The sequence below is a fragment of the Lepisma saccharinum genome, chromosome 2 (genome assembly GCF_977018435.1).
Source record: "Lepisma saccharinum chromosome 2, izLepSacc3.1, whole genome shotgun sequence".
NCBI lineage: Eukaryota > Metazoa > Arthropoda > Insecta > Zygentoma > Lepismatidae > Lepisma > Lepisma saccharinum.
Window position 1 is genome coordinate 169,198,350 of NC_139230.1, and position 19,407 is coordinate 169,217,756.

The 19,407-nt window shown below is 37.2% G+C and overlaps 1 protein-coding gene across 3 annotated transcripts in view; it reads right to left on the reverse strand.

Moving 5' to 3' along the window:
• Positions 1-4,122: 4,122 nt before the first annotated feature.
• The window catches only part of LOC145984188 (uncharacterized), an 81,604-nt gene continuing 66,319 nt past the window's right edge, over positions 4,123-19,407 (reverse strand). For all 3 annotated transcript variants that reach the window (XM_083117702.1, XM_083117703.1, XM_083117704.1), the window contains exons 11-12: positions 18,266-18,503; positions 4,123-5,334 (exon numbers count right to left, since the gene is read on the reverse strand). In XM_083117702.1, the coding sequence (XP_082973828.1) occupies positions 5,299-5,334; positions 18,266-18,503 (274 nt within the window). In that variant the 3' untranslated portion in view covers positions 4,123-5,298. The remainder of the gene's footprint in view (positions 5,335-18,265; positions 18,504-19,407) is intronic.

The following is a 19,407-nucleotide window of genomic DNA, read 5'->3' on the forward strand; positions in this document are numbered from 1 at the left end:
CAGAAAAGCAATGTAAAATACATATATATTTATGCTACCTAAAGTATACACACACTTATTATAGTATGCAAATGTTTTGAAACTTGAAATTCCATACCACCTTTTCATGGTAGTTTTCATTTACTAAAATTTTCCTCGATTCTTAATGACACTTGATTGCAATAAAAAGTGTCCTTATGGTAGTCTTGTACGTGAAACAAGTGAAGATGCCATAACTGACAAATTGTTATCAGGGCCTCAAAGTCGAAAGAAGAAATATACAATATCTTCAACCTGAAATTTTCGGAATTTTAAATTTCTCTCTCAAGGATAGTGACCCTTTATTACATTGAAGTAGCAAACTTGATTTGCCTATGTTCACTCCAAACTCACTTAATGTTATTCTGGTAACTGCCACTAGAAGTAATGAAATGTACTTTTAATAGCCACTACATGTATTTGAATTAATTTTTTTTAGTGTTGCTTTTCTGACACTCTTGGCTGATTGCAATGATGAGGATGAGTGATGATATGATGAAATTGCTAGAGTGACACTCACAAAGAACACCCATGACCAGACTGGGAATTGAACCTGGGACCTCTGGCGTCAAAGCACATGTGCAAATGCAAATAAATGACAGCGACAAAATATGAGTCTTGCTACTGTAATGATTCTAATCATACCACTGAATATGAACTCATTTACAAGACAATATATAGTGCCTTTCACGGTCAAGTTGCCCGTGGAGTGGCAGCTCGCACGCTGGGCAGTGGCAGCGCATCTGCCGACAAACTGGATGTAACATCCGAGTAACTGGAACCGACAGCTATGCAATAAAATTAGCTCGTAGAATTACATATACAGTTACAATTAAAATGAGCACTTACCTTGTTACAAGAGGTGTTGGAAATGTTGTCCTCCTGCATCCACACATTTACGCCACCTTTATAGGAAATTTTCACTAACACGTGTCGATTCCTCTTCCGAAATTGCTTCAATTTCTCTCATGATATGTTCTTTCAATTCTTCAAATGTATGACTTCAGGTTTAAAAGTTTGGTAGCTTGTCACGAGAACGTCGTGCAAGGCACCGGAGGGATTTTTGAGGAGTATGTTCCAATCATACTCTAAGGTCGTCTACTTTCTCCTCAGTAAGCACATGCTGTTTTACCCTTCGCTTGTTATCAAGAACAGACCTCTGTTTCCCCATATGTGTTCACAAGTTTTCGAACACTGTCTCCGTGTGGAGGGGGAACATCTGGAAATTCTGCTGCAGAATGCCTTCTCACTTCCCTACAAGAATTCGTAATGACGTAAGAGTCGTACATGAAACTAATTGTTTTAAATTGTATACATAGCGCGGCATTATTAGACTGCAGAAAACCACCAGTAACACGTAAACTAAAACAAAACAATCTAAAACACTTGTTTACACTTCACAAACACTTGTATTTGAACTGTAATGTGTGAAGACTAGTGTTCAGCTATTATCGATACAAATGAATTGTGTGGGGAAAAAATATTTTATGCGCAAATAACAGTTATTTTAATATTCAAATTATTTCATATTTGAACTTACAAATATTTTAAAGTAAAAACTCTGGTATAGTTACAACTATGTACTTAAACATTAAAATTTAAATTCCATGATGCGACAGCCCTTTGATGGTCAGGGCCTGCCAAGTAGCTTTTCATTGGGTAATGTGTGTCTTGTGCAATGAGTCCCATTGCTATTGTTTTCTGGTTGTAATCTGTTGTTTCCTTGTAGTAGGGTAACTTTAATTTTAACCACCCAGTACATCAGAACTGGTTGCCACAAAATGCAACTTTTGAACAGTTTTCTTTAAACCACATTTGGTCCAACCTGTTGCCTTTCCCATGCTAGCTATACTTCAATAGTTCCTGTTCCGATTGGAAATGAGGAAAATGTCTTCTGCTGTACAGCAAGGAACGAATGGAAATGAGAGAAGCAGCACTGACACACACACACGCTGTTGTCACCTTACAATTTAATTTCTTCAGAAAGGTTGTTTTACCCAGTTTTGACAGTAGTCGTAATGTGCTGTGCATACATTTGAGTATTCTTAAGAAGCTAATCCACAGTGTGACTTCATTACAATGCTGTGTTGGCAGTGGCAAGGCCATGTGGTTTCTGCTAGAAATTTAAATGCTTGGCAAGCACAGGAATAGCAACAGGTTAGGCCAAACATGGTTTAAGAATCCATAGTGACAGAGACAACTTATAAGAAAAGGAAATAAATCTTGAATTCATGTAAGTTACCTAATTTTAGTTCTTATGAAGTATGTGGCATAAAAATTCCAGCCTTTATGTGGACAAACAATCTATCTATATTTTTTTCCCCAGAAATCAAGGAGTAACTGGTATGCATCTTGAGGCAGATATTGCCAAGAAAATCACTTAACTCTTTCGCTGCGCTCGTTGCATTTATGCACAGCACGCCAGGTGCCTTGCTCCGCAGAAGTCGCATTATTGCGAGTTCATACTTCCACTTGCTGCGGGTGTCGCATTTCCGCAGTACATCACTTTTAGTAGCCTTCAGACATCTGTTGATACTATTTGAACTTGTAGTTTTGTTTATATCTGTATGATGTTGCTAATTACGCCTCCGTTTAGAATACGAGCGTTGAGTGCTCTGACATGTCAGTTTCAAATGCATGTTCGAATGTAAACAACATGGCTTCGTCAAGTCATCAACACTTGTCTGATAATGATGTTACTCAACTGTTGAATCAGAAGGTGAATTAAGTTGTGACGATAATAGCGACAGTTTTTATGAGACTTCAAGTGGTGACAGTGATTGTGTAGTGTCTGATGAAGAATTTGTACCGCCGTCCGTAACATCATGGAGCAGAGTGCAAAGCAGCATTGATCTAGGTGCGGGAAGTTCGACACAGGCAAGTGCTAAGTTACTTGGTGACAGTACAGTATTTAGCACACCATTTTCTTGTTTTATCAAATATTTCCCCCGCTCAGTATTTGAACACACAGCAGAACAAACTGAAATTTTCGCCACCCAGTATCTTGATACTACTTACGAATTTCCATGCCGCTCCACCACTCTGCGTCATCCCGTGTTTTGAGAAATACCATACCATCAGGGACTACAGAATGGTTTGCCAGTGCAAGGAATGACTTTTGTAATTTCTCTATAACATATTTTGCAATGTAATTTTTTAAAATTATTCTTTCTAAATTTTTTTTTTCAAAATTTCAAAATTTTTCAAAATATCATACCACCAGGGACTACAGAATGGTTTTCCAGTGCAAGGAATGAATTTTGTAAGTTCTCTCTCATATATAACACAATGTAATTGTGAAAATTATTTGTTTATAAAAAAAAAATATTTTTTCAAATTTAATTACGCAGCCAAGGGATATTGTGTGCCAGAGAATTCCGCAGCAAAAGAGTTAAGATGCAGAATTCTACACACACTACAAATATCAAGACACAAGTGATAGGTACGTATTAAAAATAACTTCTAAATTTCGAAGGCCCATTGCCTTCGTAGTCCACAGGTTGACAGTATCGATGTGTTTACGATTAATAGGCAAGAGTTCAATTTTGGATCAGGGTGCCATTACTTCAGAATATCAAAGACAGTAAGCAGCAGTATGGATTCACATATATCCTTCTCCTTCCAGCCCCACCCCCCATGGAAACTGATCCTTAACACAGAATCAGAACAGCACTACCAACCAGAATACACTACTGGTTGTAATTGGATGGAAATACCACCTGTTTCACAGATGACATCATCCTGTCAACAGTGAAGGCAGTGGATCATTGAAATAGAAATGCTTCACAGATAAAATAAATTACTTCCATTATTGTTCCCAATGTCTGTTAGCCACATACTGTCGCTTACAGAAACTTCTGAATGTTGATTAGCCAAAAATTATGAGGAGAGACCTAGCAGGTTATGTTGTTTCGGCTGATCAACGAGGAATTGAAATCAATGACAAGGTGGTGGGAAATGTGACCTGGCTAGGGTTTGAACCTCAGACTCTGGCATCCTTGCCAGTGTGATTTTAAGACAAAACCCATGCAATGTCACCATGAGTATAATTACTAAGTGTCCAACAGTAGTGTGTGCATTGTAGGCATAAATAATACCAAAATATGATCCACTTATTTTTACTTCGCTGCTATCGAACAGGTACATAATACAGTAGCTTGATGTTAGGCTTGTAGCTGAAGAAAACTGAATAAAAAGGCATTTAAAAAATCCACACATTCACAGTTACTGTCATGACATAATTAGAGAACATCAGCAAGACAACAATAAAGCTCAAAGCAAGCACGATGGCTTTTAATTTTAATTGAAATTAATTAACATTATTTCAGCATACAAATGACATCACAAGAACAAAGAGAAGATAATAAAATTATTTTAGTGCCGATAATGAAGACAATTAAAATGAGATCAAGATGTTAGTAAGCATACAATAATTCAATTTTACACTTCTATAGACATAACATATATAAAGCATGAAAAACACAATTCACCCTTTGTTCACCCTTTGAAGTGTTTTCTCCATTATTATTTTGATGCGGAGAAGAATGGTTCATTTCACTACGTCAGGGTGTTGTGTAAAGCCCACAAGTTTTGCTTTTATTTTGGTTGTCTGAAAACACATGAAACAGGGAAGTAGAGAACATACTTAACAATACAAGATTTAAGCCCTCTGTAACAAGCAGTCAACTAGTAATATCTCTCTTACTCCCAGTGTATGGCAGCCTTATTAAATGAAATGAATTATTACTTCCCTTGGCAATTGGCATTTATCATATACAGAATTAAATAGTCCAAATTCTGTACATACCTTGGCACTGCAATTTATATGGAGTGTTTCGCTCCAATCATAGGAAACAAAAGCAGGCTTTGCTGACTCCGTCATTAACTTAAAACTGACCAATTAAAATTTCATCAATTCTGCTATTTTACATGCCAACAAGCACAATACATAATCACTTGTATCACATTGCAAATGCTATTTCATTACATCTGCGATCTTGGTATGTACACAGGCACTCACTCACACAGTTCATTACTATTAAAACACAACCATCTCATTCAAATCATCTGTACAATAGTCACAGCAAAAGTTCCTTTGTTTACAATGGGAGTTGTACTTCATGCTTTCCTGGGTTTCAATAACCAAAATATTCCACATTTTTCACACACATCTCCTGAAGAAGGAGCAACTTATTCATCTGACGAATACTCTGAATTGCACTTCTCTTCCATCTTCTGGAACTGTACCACAAGAAACACAATTTATCCCTGCAGCATGATTCACATTGAGCGGTAAGGTCCTTGCATTTTCAAGAACTGAAAAGTAAAACAGTTATTAGTAGATGCATGCATATTTCATTTTTGACAAAAATAACATTCTAATGTTAATTTTTCTGTTTCTGAAAGGTGTGAGGTGCATTTTCCTATCCTGTTTTGTCACGAAATGATGCGAAATGAACTGCAAAATGCGAAACAGACTCTTAAACACAAAATTTACAGTTTATTTACTAACGCGACACTACCTGAAGTGTGAATTATCCTGTGAGTTATGCAATTCATGGAAAATTGATTAATTCTGCTGTAAATATTTGAGAAGCAAAAATGGACCCCTTTATACAAGAATAAACTTAATAATAAAATGTGCTATTAGAAGCAATATGTTTATTTTGTGTAATAAGCGCAGTTTTTAAATCAAATTTAGGATTATATTCACAATTTTGAAACCAAAATATAAGTTCATATACCACTTTTGATCTTCTTTTTCACCACAATAACACCGAAATTTTATTTTATTTACCGCTTTTGAACTTGAAATTGACTCAGTTTTTTGTATCGAAATTTTGCTTTTTTATTTACCAAAAATATGTCTCTCCAGTTATTAGAATGTTATTATTAATAAAAATACAAGTTTTACTTATGTGTGGTTCAAAAGGTTTCTTTCTAAAACTGATGTTTCGAATCCATGGCCAGGTTCCTTTTTAGAGTTATCCAATGAGATCACATCAAAAAGGTAAAAACTATGAGAATAGTTAAATGGATAAAAAATCAAATAATTGAAGACTACCTCATGACCAACAGTTGTCTTGCGATGCACCTCACTGCCTGCTGCCCACAGCACCCTGAAGAAGAACCCAGCAACAGATTTGATTGATTGAGTTGGTGTTTTAAGTCCACTTTATGCACAGTAAGTAAGGCTAATCAGGACTGGACCTAAAGTTTAAAGTGGGATCCGAACCACTATGTGCTTCCACTGGTATCGAACCCGGGACCAACGGATTTTAAATGTAGTTTTAAAAAAGGAACCTTTTAAACCATACATAACTAAAACTTGTATTTTAGTAATAATTTGCGAACTGTGGTTATGTGAACTTTTAAGGAATTACTTGAATTAGAATGAGATTACACATAAAAATTAATTTAACAAGGCAAATTTTCATTGTCTTACTGTCATGGAAGTAAATAATGAAATTATGTTTATGTGCTTACTAGGGATGAGCCAATACCATTGCTGATGTATCACTATGAGCTGATACCAGTGGTACTGGCAGTCAAAAGTATCATTTGAATTTAACCACTGATACCAAACAGTATCGCAAAAGTCCTGGAATCTTGCAGGGTTTGCAAAAATGCTGTGTGACATTTACATAGAGCATAAATATCCTGGAAATTATGCAAAATGCTTAACTTTTATTATTTAGCAACAGCATTGTGGATAGAAATTAATTTTGAGATTAAATAATCTTATGTGAAATTATGAATATTTTAAAGCAAAACTTTGGTAGATTGATATGCTAGAGTTCCAATTAAAAACTACATTTTAATGTTTATAAATATTCTGAAATACTTTACATTGTTTCATTTTCCAAGTATCAGCATCAGTATTGGTGGAAATCTGTAAGAGTATCAGCATTGGTATTGAGAAAAAGTCATATCGACTCAGCTCTAGTTTCTTATTTCATGCAATAAAATGTATGAATTTGTTACACTTTCTCCAGTCACAAGGAATCAGCAATCTATCATATGAAAAAAACATTTAACAATTTTAAACTCTAATAACTTCTAATCCATGAAAACCAACCAAAAAATGGGAATTAATAATTAATGTTACTTTAAATACAAGTATGACATTGCTGTGGGCTATTACAACTTTTTTTTACCAGTACCAGTACCAGGTCAAGTGTTTAAAGGCATATGGAGTGATGTGGAGGTATAGAACTCCTCATATTCTCGATCTCAGCCATAGTTGAGATGATGAATCTGATTGCAGATTTTAAAGATTTTGCCAATTTGTGTATTTTGTATGCAATATGACTCCTTTTACAGTTTGGGAATAGCAAGTGGGGAAAGATGTTTAACCCATTTAGGACCACTGTTCAATTATTGGAACATAGTTTTGTAACAATATATCAAAGTTAATTGTTGTGGATTGCTTGTTTGGGCTATTATTCGTAACTGACCAAGGAACACTCAATCTACCTGTGTCACCTTTACTCATGAAAATAACATAATGTGCCTTTGGCATTTGTCTGAATGTGTGCAATTTTCCATCAGCAATGACCTCAAACAATAATTCATTATACAACCTTTGTCAGAAAAGTTCCAGGACTGATTTTTTTATTCTTTACCTGTGATGTTCAAACATAAGAAATGGGTGTTATTCAGTCACCTGATGTGTGTTCTGAATAGAAATGGCCTTGGAAGTGTTTCCATGTAAACACACTAGGTGGCAGGGCTGTGCTTAGCAGCCCACTGTTTGGCTTGTTGGCACATTTAGTTGGAAGTTACACAAGTGTTGTGATGGACGTGCATTCCGAGCAGAGAGTTAACATTAAGTTTTGTGTTAAGCTGGGAAACCTGCAGTGAAACATGGAATATGATACAGCAAGCATTAGGTGACAAGGCATTATTGAGAAACAGTATTTTGAATGGCACAAAAGGTTTCGGAAGGGTAGAGATTCAGTGCAAGATGATCCAAAGACAATGTTGATCCCATTTTTTCATGCTAGAGGTTTGGTGCACCATGAATATCTGCCTGAAGGACAAACGATAAACAAAAACCTTTATATTGACGTCCTGAAACATTTACGTCAAGCAAATCTGTGGCGCCCTTCTGATTTGTGGGCATCTGGGCAGTGGTTCTTATTGCACGACAATGCAAGGCCACATACTGCTTTATCAGTCCAGGAATATCTGGCGAAGCATCGTATCTCTGCTCTACCACATCCCCCATATTTACCCCACCAGTTACCGTGTGATTATTTTTTGTCTCCCCGTGTGCAAGCACCGCTGAAAGAGAAGCATCATGAAGATATTGGTAGCAATCCAAATGGTTTTGTGACATGTGCTGAGAAGCATCCTAGATGAAGCATTCCCTGCTTGCTTCCATTACCTCCAGAAATGGTGGCAGCTGTGTATAGAAAGCCGAGGGGACTATTTTGACCAAACCTAGGACCATTAGTTCTTAAGTTGAATAAATTATTTTTTACGAGCTCAGTCCTGGAACTTTTCTGACAAAGGTTGTATATTCTGAAAAATGCATTTGATTTTGGTACCTATAGCATGTTCATGTACTTAAGAGATGTGTAAAAGTATTGATGCAGTGACATGGAATTTGAAGTTTGCAGGTTGAAGTTATGCCTTTGTAAACATGAATGTTCCATTATGAGAACAGTGGTCCCATTATGAGAACAGTGGTCCCGAAAGGGCCATGGTGTTTCTGTTGAGCGAAAGTGCACTTTTCTCACGTTCTGAAGCCTTTGCATTCACAACAGCAAATATTCTGGAAGAAAATGAACCTATCTATGCTGAGACAAACATTATTCCACCAGATTCAGTGGCGTGCCCAAGGGGGGTTGGATGGGGTCATAACACTCCTTTGGTCCAATATTCCTAAAAAAGGAATGGCAAAGATAGGAAAATATTGCAAAATTAAGGCTGACTACAAAAAGAAGTATGTATAACTCCCTTTCCAAAACATAATTGATAAGTCAGAAGAGACTAGAAAAATAAGCAACACATGCTAGGGAAATAATTCTGTTTGGATATAAAGCATGGTTATGTGAAAATAATATTGTAAGAGTAACATTCACAGTTCTGGGAACCAGAATGAAACGTCACAGATAAAATAAAATAAAAACCACTAAAAGTAACTGTTAGATTATTTTGCATTCACAGATTTGAATATTGAGCCGATAGCCGATCTGTAAAGTCAGGCAGTGGAGCAAATGTCTAAATAAATCCATTGACATTGACCAGTCTTTATGTGTACAATCCTACAAGATGTACATATGAGATGGATAGACCAGGCAAATATCTCTCAAACTGATGGTGAACCTTAGGTCAAGGAAGTTGTACCGAGAAATTTGAAGCAAGATATTCCAAGCAGGGGCATCTTGGTGCTGAAGAAGAAAAACCCATTGACATGGAATATATGTAACATAGATATACAAAGTAAATGATTTGAGGTTTTCCACTGTATTCAAATATGCATGACACAGACATTATTTGACAAATATATGTACATTGTTTCTTGTTTCATAATTATTATTTGTTAGGGATGTGAAGGCCGTGGTGATGTAAACGGTAATGCCAAATTCCAGAATGCCAAATTTCAAATAGATCAAAAAATGTAAGGTTGAGGACTTTGTTTATTTGACATGGAATGATCCATAAGCACAAAAAAATCTACCTTGCTGTTTCTATAGTGTTCAAGATGTAACCATATTATTATTATTATTTCATTTCTTCAATTTTTCTACAATATTAATGGTGTCACTCAGACCATTAAATTCTCATGGGACCTTCTATGTGTAAAATCTAGTAGTGTGGTACCTTATATACAGAAAACTACATAAAAATTATGAAACACTATTTATATAGGGCTGACTATAATTTTTGGTTCTGTAGAGCAGGGGTTCTCAACGTGGGGGGGAATGCACCCCTCGCCCCCCTGGGGAGGCATTGGAGAATATCAGGGGAGGCGTTGTGAGCAATGAAAATATATTATTTTCACAAACTCTTCAGACAACCACAACCAAAATTGGACACTACTTTCTGGATATTTCTTCACATAGCTGGCAATTTTAGTTGACACATGATCCGTTCAAAATAGAAGTGGACTTGCTTCCTGATTCCCTTCAGGAGTAGGCAATCGACCTAAAATGTGATTCTCAACCAAAAGCGGAGTTCCCAAACATGACTGTTGAAAACTTGTGAAAGAAAAACGGTGTCAGCCCTCTCATTATTTGTGTTCTTAAGAAATAAAACCAAATGATCTAGTTTGAAATTTTAACTGCAGTGAGGGCAGAATCCTTTGTAATGCAGGCCTTTAAGCACTTTTTTTAATTAATAAAAATGTTCTATCAACAAGTCAAGTATTAGAATTTTTTAATATCTGTAATAATAAAAGCATTATAAAATATTCTTTGAGTTAGATTTATTAACCCTAACAGCACAGTAGAACTTTTGTACATCAATAATTCATTATGCCTAGAGTGAGGGGGCGTGGATTAATATGTGGATGCAAAGGGGGGCGCAGGCCCAAAAAGATTGAGGACCCCTGCTGTAGAGAGACCCCCAAGCCATTATCGCCTGGTTTGTCACTCTTAGTTACATTTTCAAGTTTGTAGAAATCACACCAACTGTGCATGCAAAAATTTTAGGTGTCCTGAACATTCACAACTATATCAGTACACATAATTTCAGAAAATGTTAGTAATACACTAAAAATGTTCCTGTCTGAAGCAATGCATTCTACTATAAAATCTAGTGTATGTGGATGAAACGTGTCGCAAACAATCCACAGATGCACCACTGGTCCACTCAGGGTGAAGGTACTTTTACATTTCCACGCATTGAGTTTTTTATTATTATTATTCTATTAATTACTTTGGTCCTGCCACCATTCACATGACGAATTTGATGTGTTTGTTGTCAACGACTTTACCACGTGGGTGGTGTGAGAGAGCACCAAAACTATGAGAAACGTTGCAAAAAAAAACAGGATATGTGGATAATGTGTGCATTGCACTCTTACAAATACCGTATTTACTCGTGTATAATGCACACTTTTTTCCCAAATTTTTGCACCCAAAAACTTTGGAGCGTATCATGCACGGAATATTTTTTTTCATGTTTACGGAACTCAATCATGTTATATATCAATGTAAAGCTTGAATTCTGTAGTTTCTGAATATGGCAACAGTATTCCATTGAAGATGGCGACACTAATGTGAATGCAGTTGAAATAAACTCATCACAAAATGAAGGAACGTTATGATTTTTGTGGTACTTTGGATGAAAGGAAATAATAATTAAAATGTATTACTGGCCAAATAATGACATATATGGAGTATGTAAATGCCTTAATGAAAGAAATCTTGTTCTGCTAACTGCTAGTTTGACGGTCCTGAATGGGCCTCTTATAAATGTTACGTCAGTCATGGAAAAAGTATATATTTTGAAGGGTTAGAAAAAGTAAAGAGAAAATGAGCAAAACCACGCATAACAGTTTAAAGGCCATTTTCCACGATTTTTCACTTTGTAATATAATGTCCAGCGACACAAGAAAAGCAGTGCCATTCTGGCAGACTTCGAGCATGGGATGTGTATCAGCGGTATTTGTTGGACAAGAAATAACAGAAATTAACTTCCTGAGCACTGCAAATCCATAATGTAATTTTGATCTCCCTTTCTACTATTGCAGAACAAATAAGGTGGTTAAAGAATGAAAGCTTTGGGATGCTAAACACAGTGGAGGGAGAGGGGGAGGTGGCTTGGGTTGGTGACTTACTGTTTACACAAGAGGATATTCTCCTCTTGGTCCATGTAGCAACAGGTGACTCATTGAATAGGTATGATGTCACTAGCTCTTAATTGGCATAGCAACAGCTTTAAGACCTAAAACTAAGAAAGCCATTTCTTGAACCTGGATTATGCTGCGCATTATACAAGAGACTTTTTTTTTCCCTCCTCAAAAACCAGGGTGCATATTATACACGCGTAAATACGGTATTTCACACCACAACTGAGTTTTGAAATATGAAGACAAAGTTGTCAACTAAGAATGAATAGGAAAGCACCTAAGTGATGCCAGGAGAGAATCACCAAGTTCAAGCCTTGCACAACACCTCAACACCAGAAATATCTCTTCCAGTTTTGTACTTCAGCCAACAGGTTCCCTAACAGAGAATATCATCAGATAAACAATTATCCAGAAGAAACCAGCACTTAATGTAGACAGCAGAGAAGGGCACCCTGCCTGGTACCCAGTACTTCAAAATTCAGACCCATGGTGCAACAACCAACCCAAAGAACACAGACCACACAACACCTACCAGCACCACCAGGTGGTGGAAATCAGAACTGTTGCCAACCGAGAGCACAGCATATGACTCAACCTAGCAACCAACACCAACCAGTGCTGCCAGATGGTGGTAAACAAAACTACCATCAACTGAGACCACAGCAGATGGCTCAACCTAGAAATTAGGGATGGGACAGATTAATCAGTACTCTATCGGTATTGGCTGATATAAGCATACGAGTCATTCCATGCCAAATCAGCACAGGTACGTGCAATTTTCAACCTGACCACCTCCGATTTTCATGAAATTTGGTGAGTTGAAACTATTCATGCAACTTAATAACTCTGAAAATTTTGAGTCTCATTTCTCTTATAATTCGAAAATTATTCAAGGTCAAAATTCACAGAAATTGCCCTTTCTGAGCTCGTTTAGCTATACTGAATGTGCTGAAACTCTGCTCCTATTTGGCCTAGGAAGCTGAAATAATATTTATTGTACAGGGAAAGGAACAAGCTTTCCAATAATATGTAACAAGCCCACCTTTGGATAAAAAGGAAATTCTGTCATGTGACTTTGACCTTGAAAATCTCAAAACATTCATTCATTGTTTTCTGCCTAATTGGCAGGTTTTTCACTGCAATCTCCAGCTTTCCCTATTCTCTGCCTTACGCTTCGTAATAGCATATGACCCAGTTAATTTAATATCATCCATAAGCTGATATCTCTTTCTTCCACGGACTTTTCCTCCTTCAACCATTCCCTCCAAGGCATCTCTTAGCAGGCAGTTCCTTCTTAGACAGTGTCCTAACCAGTTTCTTTTCCTCCTCTTGATGGTCTCCAGTATAGATCTTTTTTCACCAACACTTTTCAGTACGGCTTCGTTTCTTACCTTGTCCATCCATTTTACACGCTCCATTTCTCGCCATGTCCACATTTCAAAAGCTTCGAATCGTTTCTCTTCATTTCTTCTCAACGTCCAGGTTTCTGCACCATATAGTGCTACACTCCACACAAAACATTTCACTAATCTCTTCCTTAGACCTATGTCCATGGGTCCACAAAAAACATTTTTTCTGTGCTTCTTTTGCTATTGCGATTCTCATTTTCACTTCTTGTTTGCAGCTCATGTCACTGCTTATAGTGCATCCGAGGTACTTGAAGCTATCCACTTGCTGGATTCTTTCACTGTTTGCTCTCACATTAATATTCCTTGGTTTCCATCCTATAACCATTGCCTTTGTCTTCTTTACATTTATCTTCATCCCATACTGCTCACAGCTGCTGTTTAACTCTTCTAACATACTATTTATGGTTCTTTCATCCTCAGCAAATAATGCCATGTCATCAGCAAATCTTATGCAGTTCATTCTTCTTCCTCCCAATTTGACACCTCCTGTGCCATGGAAACAATTTTTCACTATATCTTCTAAATAGATATTAAACAAAGTAGGTGATAGGCAGCATCCTTGTCGTACTCCTCTTCCAATTACACAGCCTTCTGTCATTTCGTCTCCTGTTCTCACTTTAACTCGTTGATTCATGTATAAGTTGCTTAGAAGTCTCCTCTCTTTCCAATCTACACCAATTTTCTTCAGAATTTCTGAAAGTTTAACCCAATTCACTCTATCAAAGGCTTTCTCCAGGTCTACAAATACTACAAACACCTCCTTTCCTTTCTCTAAATATCTTTCCCCAATGGTCCTCAGTAAACCAATTGCATCCCTTGTACCTCTTCCTTTCCTGAAACCAAACTGTTCTTCCTCTAACTCGCCATTGACCTTTGAGTATAGGCGTCTGTTCAGAATTCTTAGAAGAATTTTTGCCGAGTGAGATATCAAGCTGATTGTCCTGTACTCAGAACATTTTCTGGCATTGCTTTTCTTCTGCAGAGGTACCAAAACAGTCTCCGTGAAATACTGTGGCCAATCCCCTTTCTCATAGATTTCATTGCATAAGTGCAGTATTTCTTTTTTACCATCTACCAGGCATTTGATAAGTTCAACAGGAATTTCATCAGTGCCAGTTGCTTTCCCATTCCTCATTTCTTTGAGTGCTTGCTCAAATTCTTCATTCAGGATATAGTATCCTTTCTCATCATCAGGCACGTCATCTTCATTTTCTACATTCAGACTGTCTGGGCGATTCTCTTTCTGGTAGAGCTCTTCAACGTACTTTCCCCACACATTCGATATGTCTGTGATTTCACATCCTTCCTCGTCTTCTATCATCCACATTGTTTTCCATTTCTTCTTTTGGAAGCCCAAGCAGTTTACTTCACGATACATCAAGTCATACCTTCCCCTTTTTTCCAGTTCTTCAATTTCTTCACATTTTTGTTTCATCCATTGTTCTTTTGCCCTGTCAGTTTCTCTTCTTAGCTGGTTATTCAGTATCCTGTAATTATGTCTTCCCTCTTCTGTATTTACATTCTTCCATTTTCTCCGTTCCTCCATTTTTTCCAGCATACTTTCAGAAATCCATGGTTTCTTTGCACTTTTCCTTTCCCTGTAGCCTATTGTTTCATCCACTGCCTTCTGTAAGCAGCTTTGTCATCTCCAAAAAATAGTGAAAAACATATATTTGGCACACCATGCTACACTCTAAAACATATGAAAAAATCAAACAGGGATTGCAATAGGATCAGAAGATACAAAATAATATGTACAGCTATGTGACTGATGAAGGCCTCATTACAATGTACTAGGGTGGGTCAAAAGTCCCTTTACACCACCTATACACTGCAAGGGATTTATGCTAGGTACATTTGGTCATGATAGAAACATGTTAGGCCCAGGAGGAAGCATAGTAGTGTGTGTCAGGCAGAGGTCCGCCATATTGTTGGCCGTCATATTAAATTCAACTCAAACATTTTCAATGGAAAGGGGGTGATGTGATATATCAATTCAGGCTAGAATTTCATGAGAAATGCAGTGGAGGATGGTTTTTCAACATATCTTTAACCAGCAAAAGTTATAAACATATATTCCACTTACGATATCTGGTCATTATGTTGTCCATGTTCCTGTATGCACACTCGTTGACTTCTCCCACACTCACATAGAACATTTTGCAATGTAACAGGTGCAATATCATCGCAAGCAGCAACTACGCATTCTATCAGATGGTCAATATCACAAATTTTTAGTGCATGTAGCATTGCCTTCAAATGTTTCTAAAGGTAAACGTCCCGGGGAACGTACAGGCCTTACAACAGCTCCCAGGCTGTCAATCCATCTACAGGGAAATTTGTCAGGTACCAATCACGTTCTCCACGCACCATGGAGCTTACCAGCACCAGCAATTCAGCTGGGATCTGTCTTATATAAATCACAGGTATTGCCTATTTCATTTACTAATTTCACAGTGAATATAAAATTAGCCTCATCACTCTGAAGGACTTTTCATTCCAAAGGAAGCATCAGATTGTAATTGAGACACCATTCATAATATTCAACTTCTCAAAAGCGTTAGTCAGTGTGATCTTGATGCGCTCAGACCAAACTTTTCCGATTGTGTTATTGAGGTTTGAATTGTTGTTTTAAGTCCACTTTATGCACAGACAGGATAATATGGACTGGGCCTACAGTTCAAAGAAAGCTCCAAACCACTTTGCAATGTGTCTCAACCGGGTATCAAACATAGGACCCCTTGATTGCAAGGGTGTTTTATTGTGAAACAAATTTTTTTGGACAAAGTCAACATGTTCTGTTGGAGTTATCTTCTCTTTCAGACCAAACATATTATCTCTTGCACACAGGTGACCATAAACTTTTTCCCATAAAGTACTGCATGCAATGGTAAAAACAATTCAACCCATAAACGACATTCTGAAAGGCAGAACAAATATAAAAAATCCAATTTTATAGAAGAGAAAAACTACAAAACATCATGTGAGAGATTTTTCCATGAGTTCCGCACTTGCAAAATGGGTCGGAAAAAAAAAAGACGTAAAAACTCTCGCTCATCTAGCACTCAAAAGGCGCATCCTAGAGGCATTCTAAGGCTTTTTTCTTCTAACACCTCAAAAAGGAGAAAATGTTTAAAAGCATTCAACTTTTTGCTGGTTATAGATATGTTAAAAAAAACCTTCGCCACTGCATTTCTCGTGATATTCTAGCCTGAATTGATATTTCACATCACCCCCTTTCCATTGAAAATATTTGAGTAGAATTTAATATGACTGCCAACAATATGGCGGACCTCTGCTTGACACACACTACTATGGTTCCCCCTGGGCCTAACATGTTTCTATCATGACCAAATGTACCTAGCATAACTCACTTACAGTGTATAGGTGGTGTAAAGGGACTTTTGACCCATCCCAGTGCATTGTAATGGGACCTTCATTATTTACATAGCTGTACATATTATTTTGTATCTTCTGATCCTATTGCAGTCCCTGTTTGATTTTTCATATGTTTTAGAGTGTAGCATGGTGTGCCAAATATATTTTTTTCACTATTTTTGGAGATGACACGTTTTGAGATTTTCAAGGTCGAAGTCACTTGACAAAATTTCCTTTTTATCCAAAGGTGGGCTTGTTAAATATCATTGGAAAGCTTGTTCCTTTCCCTGCACAATAAACTTTATTTTAGCTTCCTAGGCCAAACAGGACCAGAGTTTCAGCACATTCAGTATAGTTAAACGAGCTCAGAAAGGGCAATTTCTGTGAACTTTGACCTTGAATAATTTTACAATTACAACACAAATCTGACTCAAAATTTTCATTAGTTACTAAGTTCCATGCATAGTTTCAACTTCCCAAATTTCATGAAAATTGGAGATGGTCAGGTTGTGAGCTGTGTTGATTTCATATGGAACGACTCATAAAGGTGTATTGGTTTATCGGTAAAATTATAGATTACTTTACCGATCTAATATACCTGTAAATATCTTATCATTTAGTGCAAAATTCTGCCATTTTGTTAAAATTTTTATGGATAATCTCCATGCCCTACTTTTTAAAATATAAAAAAAGGTAAAGTGCTCCCCTGTGCTTAGCACCATGCCATGAAGGCGTATAGGGCGTGTGAGGGTAACGCCCCACACTTTCTTAATCTGGTCGTGAGTGGGGGTGATGTGATCAGCATCACGCCCCTGACTGCCTTTACCCCCCAGGGTTTCCCCCGGGTACCCATGTCATTCGACGCTGGATGGGCACCAGGGCCGCTTCCAACGTTAGAAAAGTTCCCGGATTTGAACCGGCCAGGGATCGAACCCGGGACCTTGAGCATGGTAGTCAGACGCGTTACCGATTGAGCCACCGCGAACGACTCATACCGATGTATTGGTTTATCGGTAAAATTATAGATATTTTACCGATCCAATTTACCTGTAAATATCTTATCATTTAGTGAAAAATTCTGCCATTTTGTTAAAATTTTTATGGATAATCTGCATGCCCTACTTTATAAAATATTAAATGTCTAAATATGCAACTTCTTTTGCACTGCAGTCATCTGGAAACAAACATTTTTTAAGGAGGTCAATAAACTATTCAGGTTCTTCAAGGACCATCGGAATTTTATATGATATCAGCAGAATATATTGGTATCGGCATCGGCAAATTTGATATCGGTACTTTATTGGTTATGACCAAAATTTCATATCAGCCCATGCCTACTAGAAATCAACACCCACCATGGTGAAATCAGAACTATCGCCAACCGAGAGCACAGAAAACAACTCAATCTAGCAACTAACACCCACCAGCACTGCCAAATGGTGGAAATCAAAAGTGCTGTCATCTTCACCTAGATGGTGCAACTTGTGTTAATGAAGGCAGTGGTCCAACATGGAAATACAACCCTTTACCTATGCAATACTTAAACCATGTTTACCTCACCATACCATGAATTAAAACCTGAATTTCCACAACACAATTTCTTAAGAATTCCTCTCTGAGCATCTGTTGATGACAAATTACAAGAATAAATACTCACCTGAATTACAAGTGATGGTCCTCCGGCAACAATCTCAGGAGGAATTTGCGTCAGTGGACAATTCTCAATGCTCATAATCTGTAGGCTGGTGCATAAAGCCAACTCAAAGGGAATATTATGGAGTCCAGGATTATCATTGATGTACAGTGATTCCAAATTTTCCAATGTTCCAATTTCTTCTGGGAGGTAGGTTAGGTTATTTTCTCCTACACTGAGAAATGTCAAATTGGTCAAATGTCTGAAAGAAAAAAATACAATCAATGATTATGTTATTCAAATACAAAGCCAAAAACTGAACAAATTAGAAGTTTTCTAATATATGTAATTTTAATACAAGTATGTGTGTATTTATAGATGAAAGCAGCATAAAATCCATTTTTGCATAGTAATAGCAGAGTTTGCAAAAAAAGGATCATAGAAGATGTATGTATGTATCACTCACGGGCTTGTACCATGTTAGATTGCTGACCATAGGACTGGATCTTGCAGATATAGCAACATGAATATGTTTTATGAAGGTCCTTTAACACAATTGATGATACAATAACGGCACTAAACATATACACAAAATAATGAACTATACATGCATTGGATTGATTGGATTGATTTGTTGTTTAAAGTCCACTTTATGCACAGTAAGGCTAATCGGGACTGGACCTACAGTTTAAAGTGGGATCCGAACCACTATGTGCCTCCACCGGGAATCGAACCCGGGACCCCTTGGTTACAAGGCGACGACGCTACCACTGCGCCATCGGGGATGCCCTGAACTATACATGCCTAACACACATTAGACTGATATGAAAATGAGTTCTCGCTGTTACGAGCTGATGTGCTACTGAACAGCAATGACATAATTTGCCCAAGCATTCTTGAAAGCAAGAGTGAAACAAGTGACAAGCGAAATGCAACAACAATTCTCAACAGAAGAAGATAATATTGTTATAGTTTTTGCATTTTATTTATTTATATCTTTAGGTTAATTGCAAGAATACTGTTGGGAAAAGTCTCACCCAGGATTCAATAGAGTATTAAAAAAAAAAAATTATGGGTTATTTATGCTGAAAAAGAAGATACGAGGGATGTTTTTCATTTTCGAGACAAGTCTCACAGAAGTATGCATCAATTTGTTGCCAGTCCAC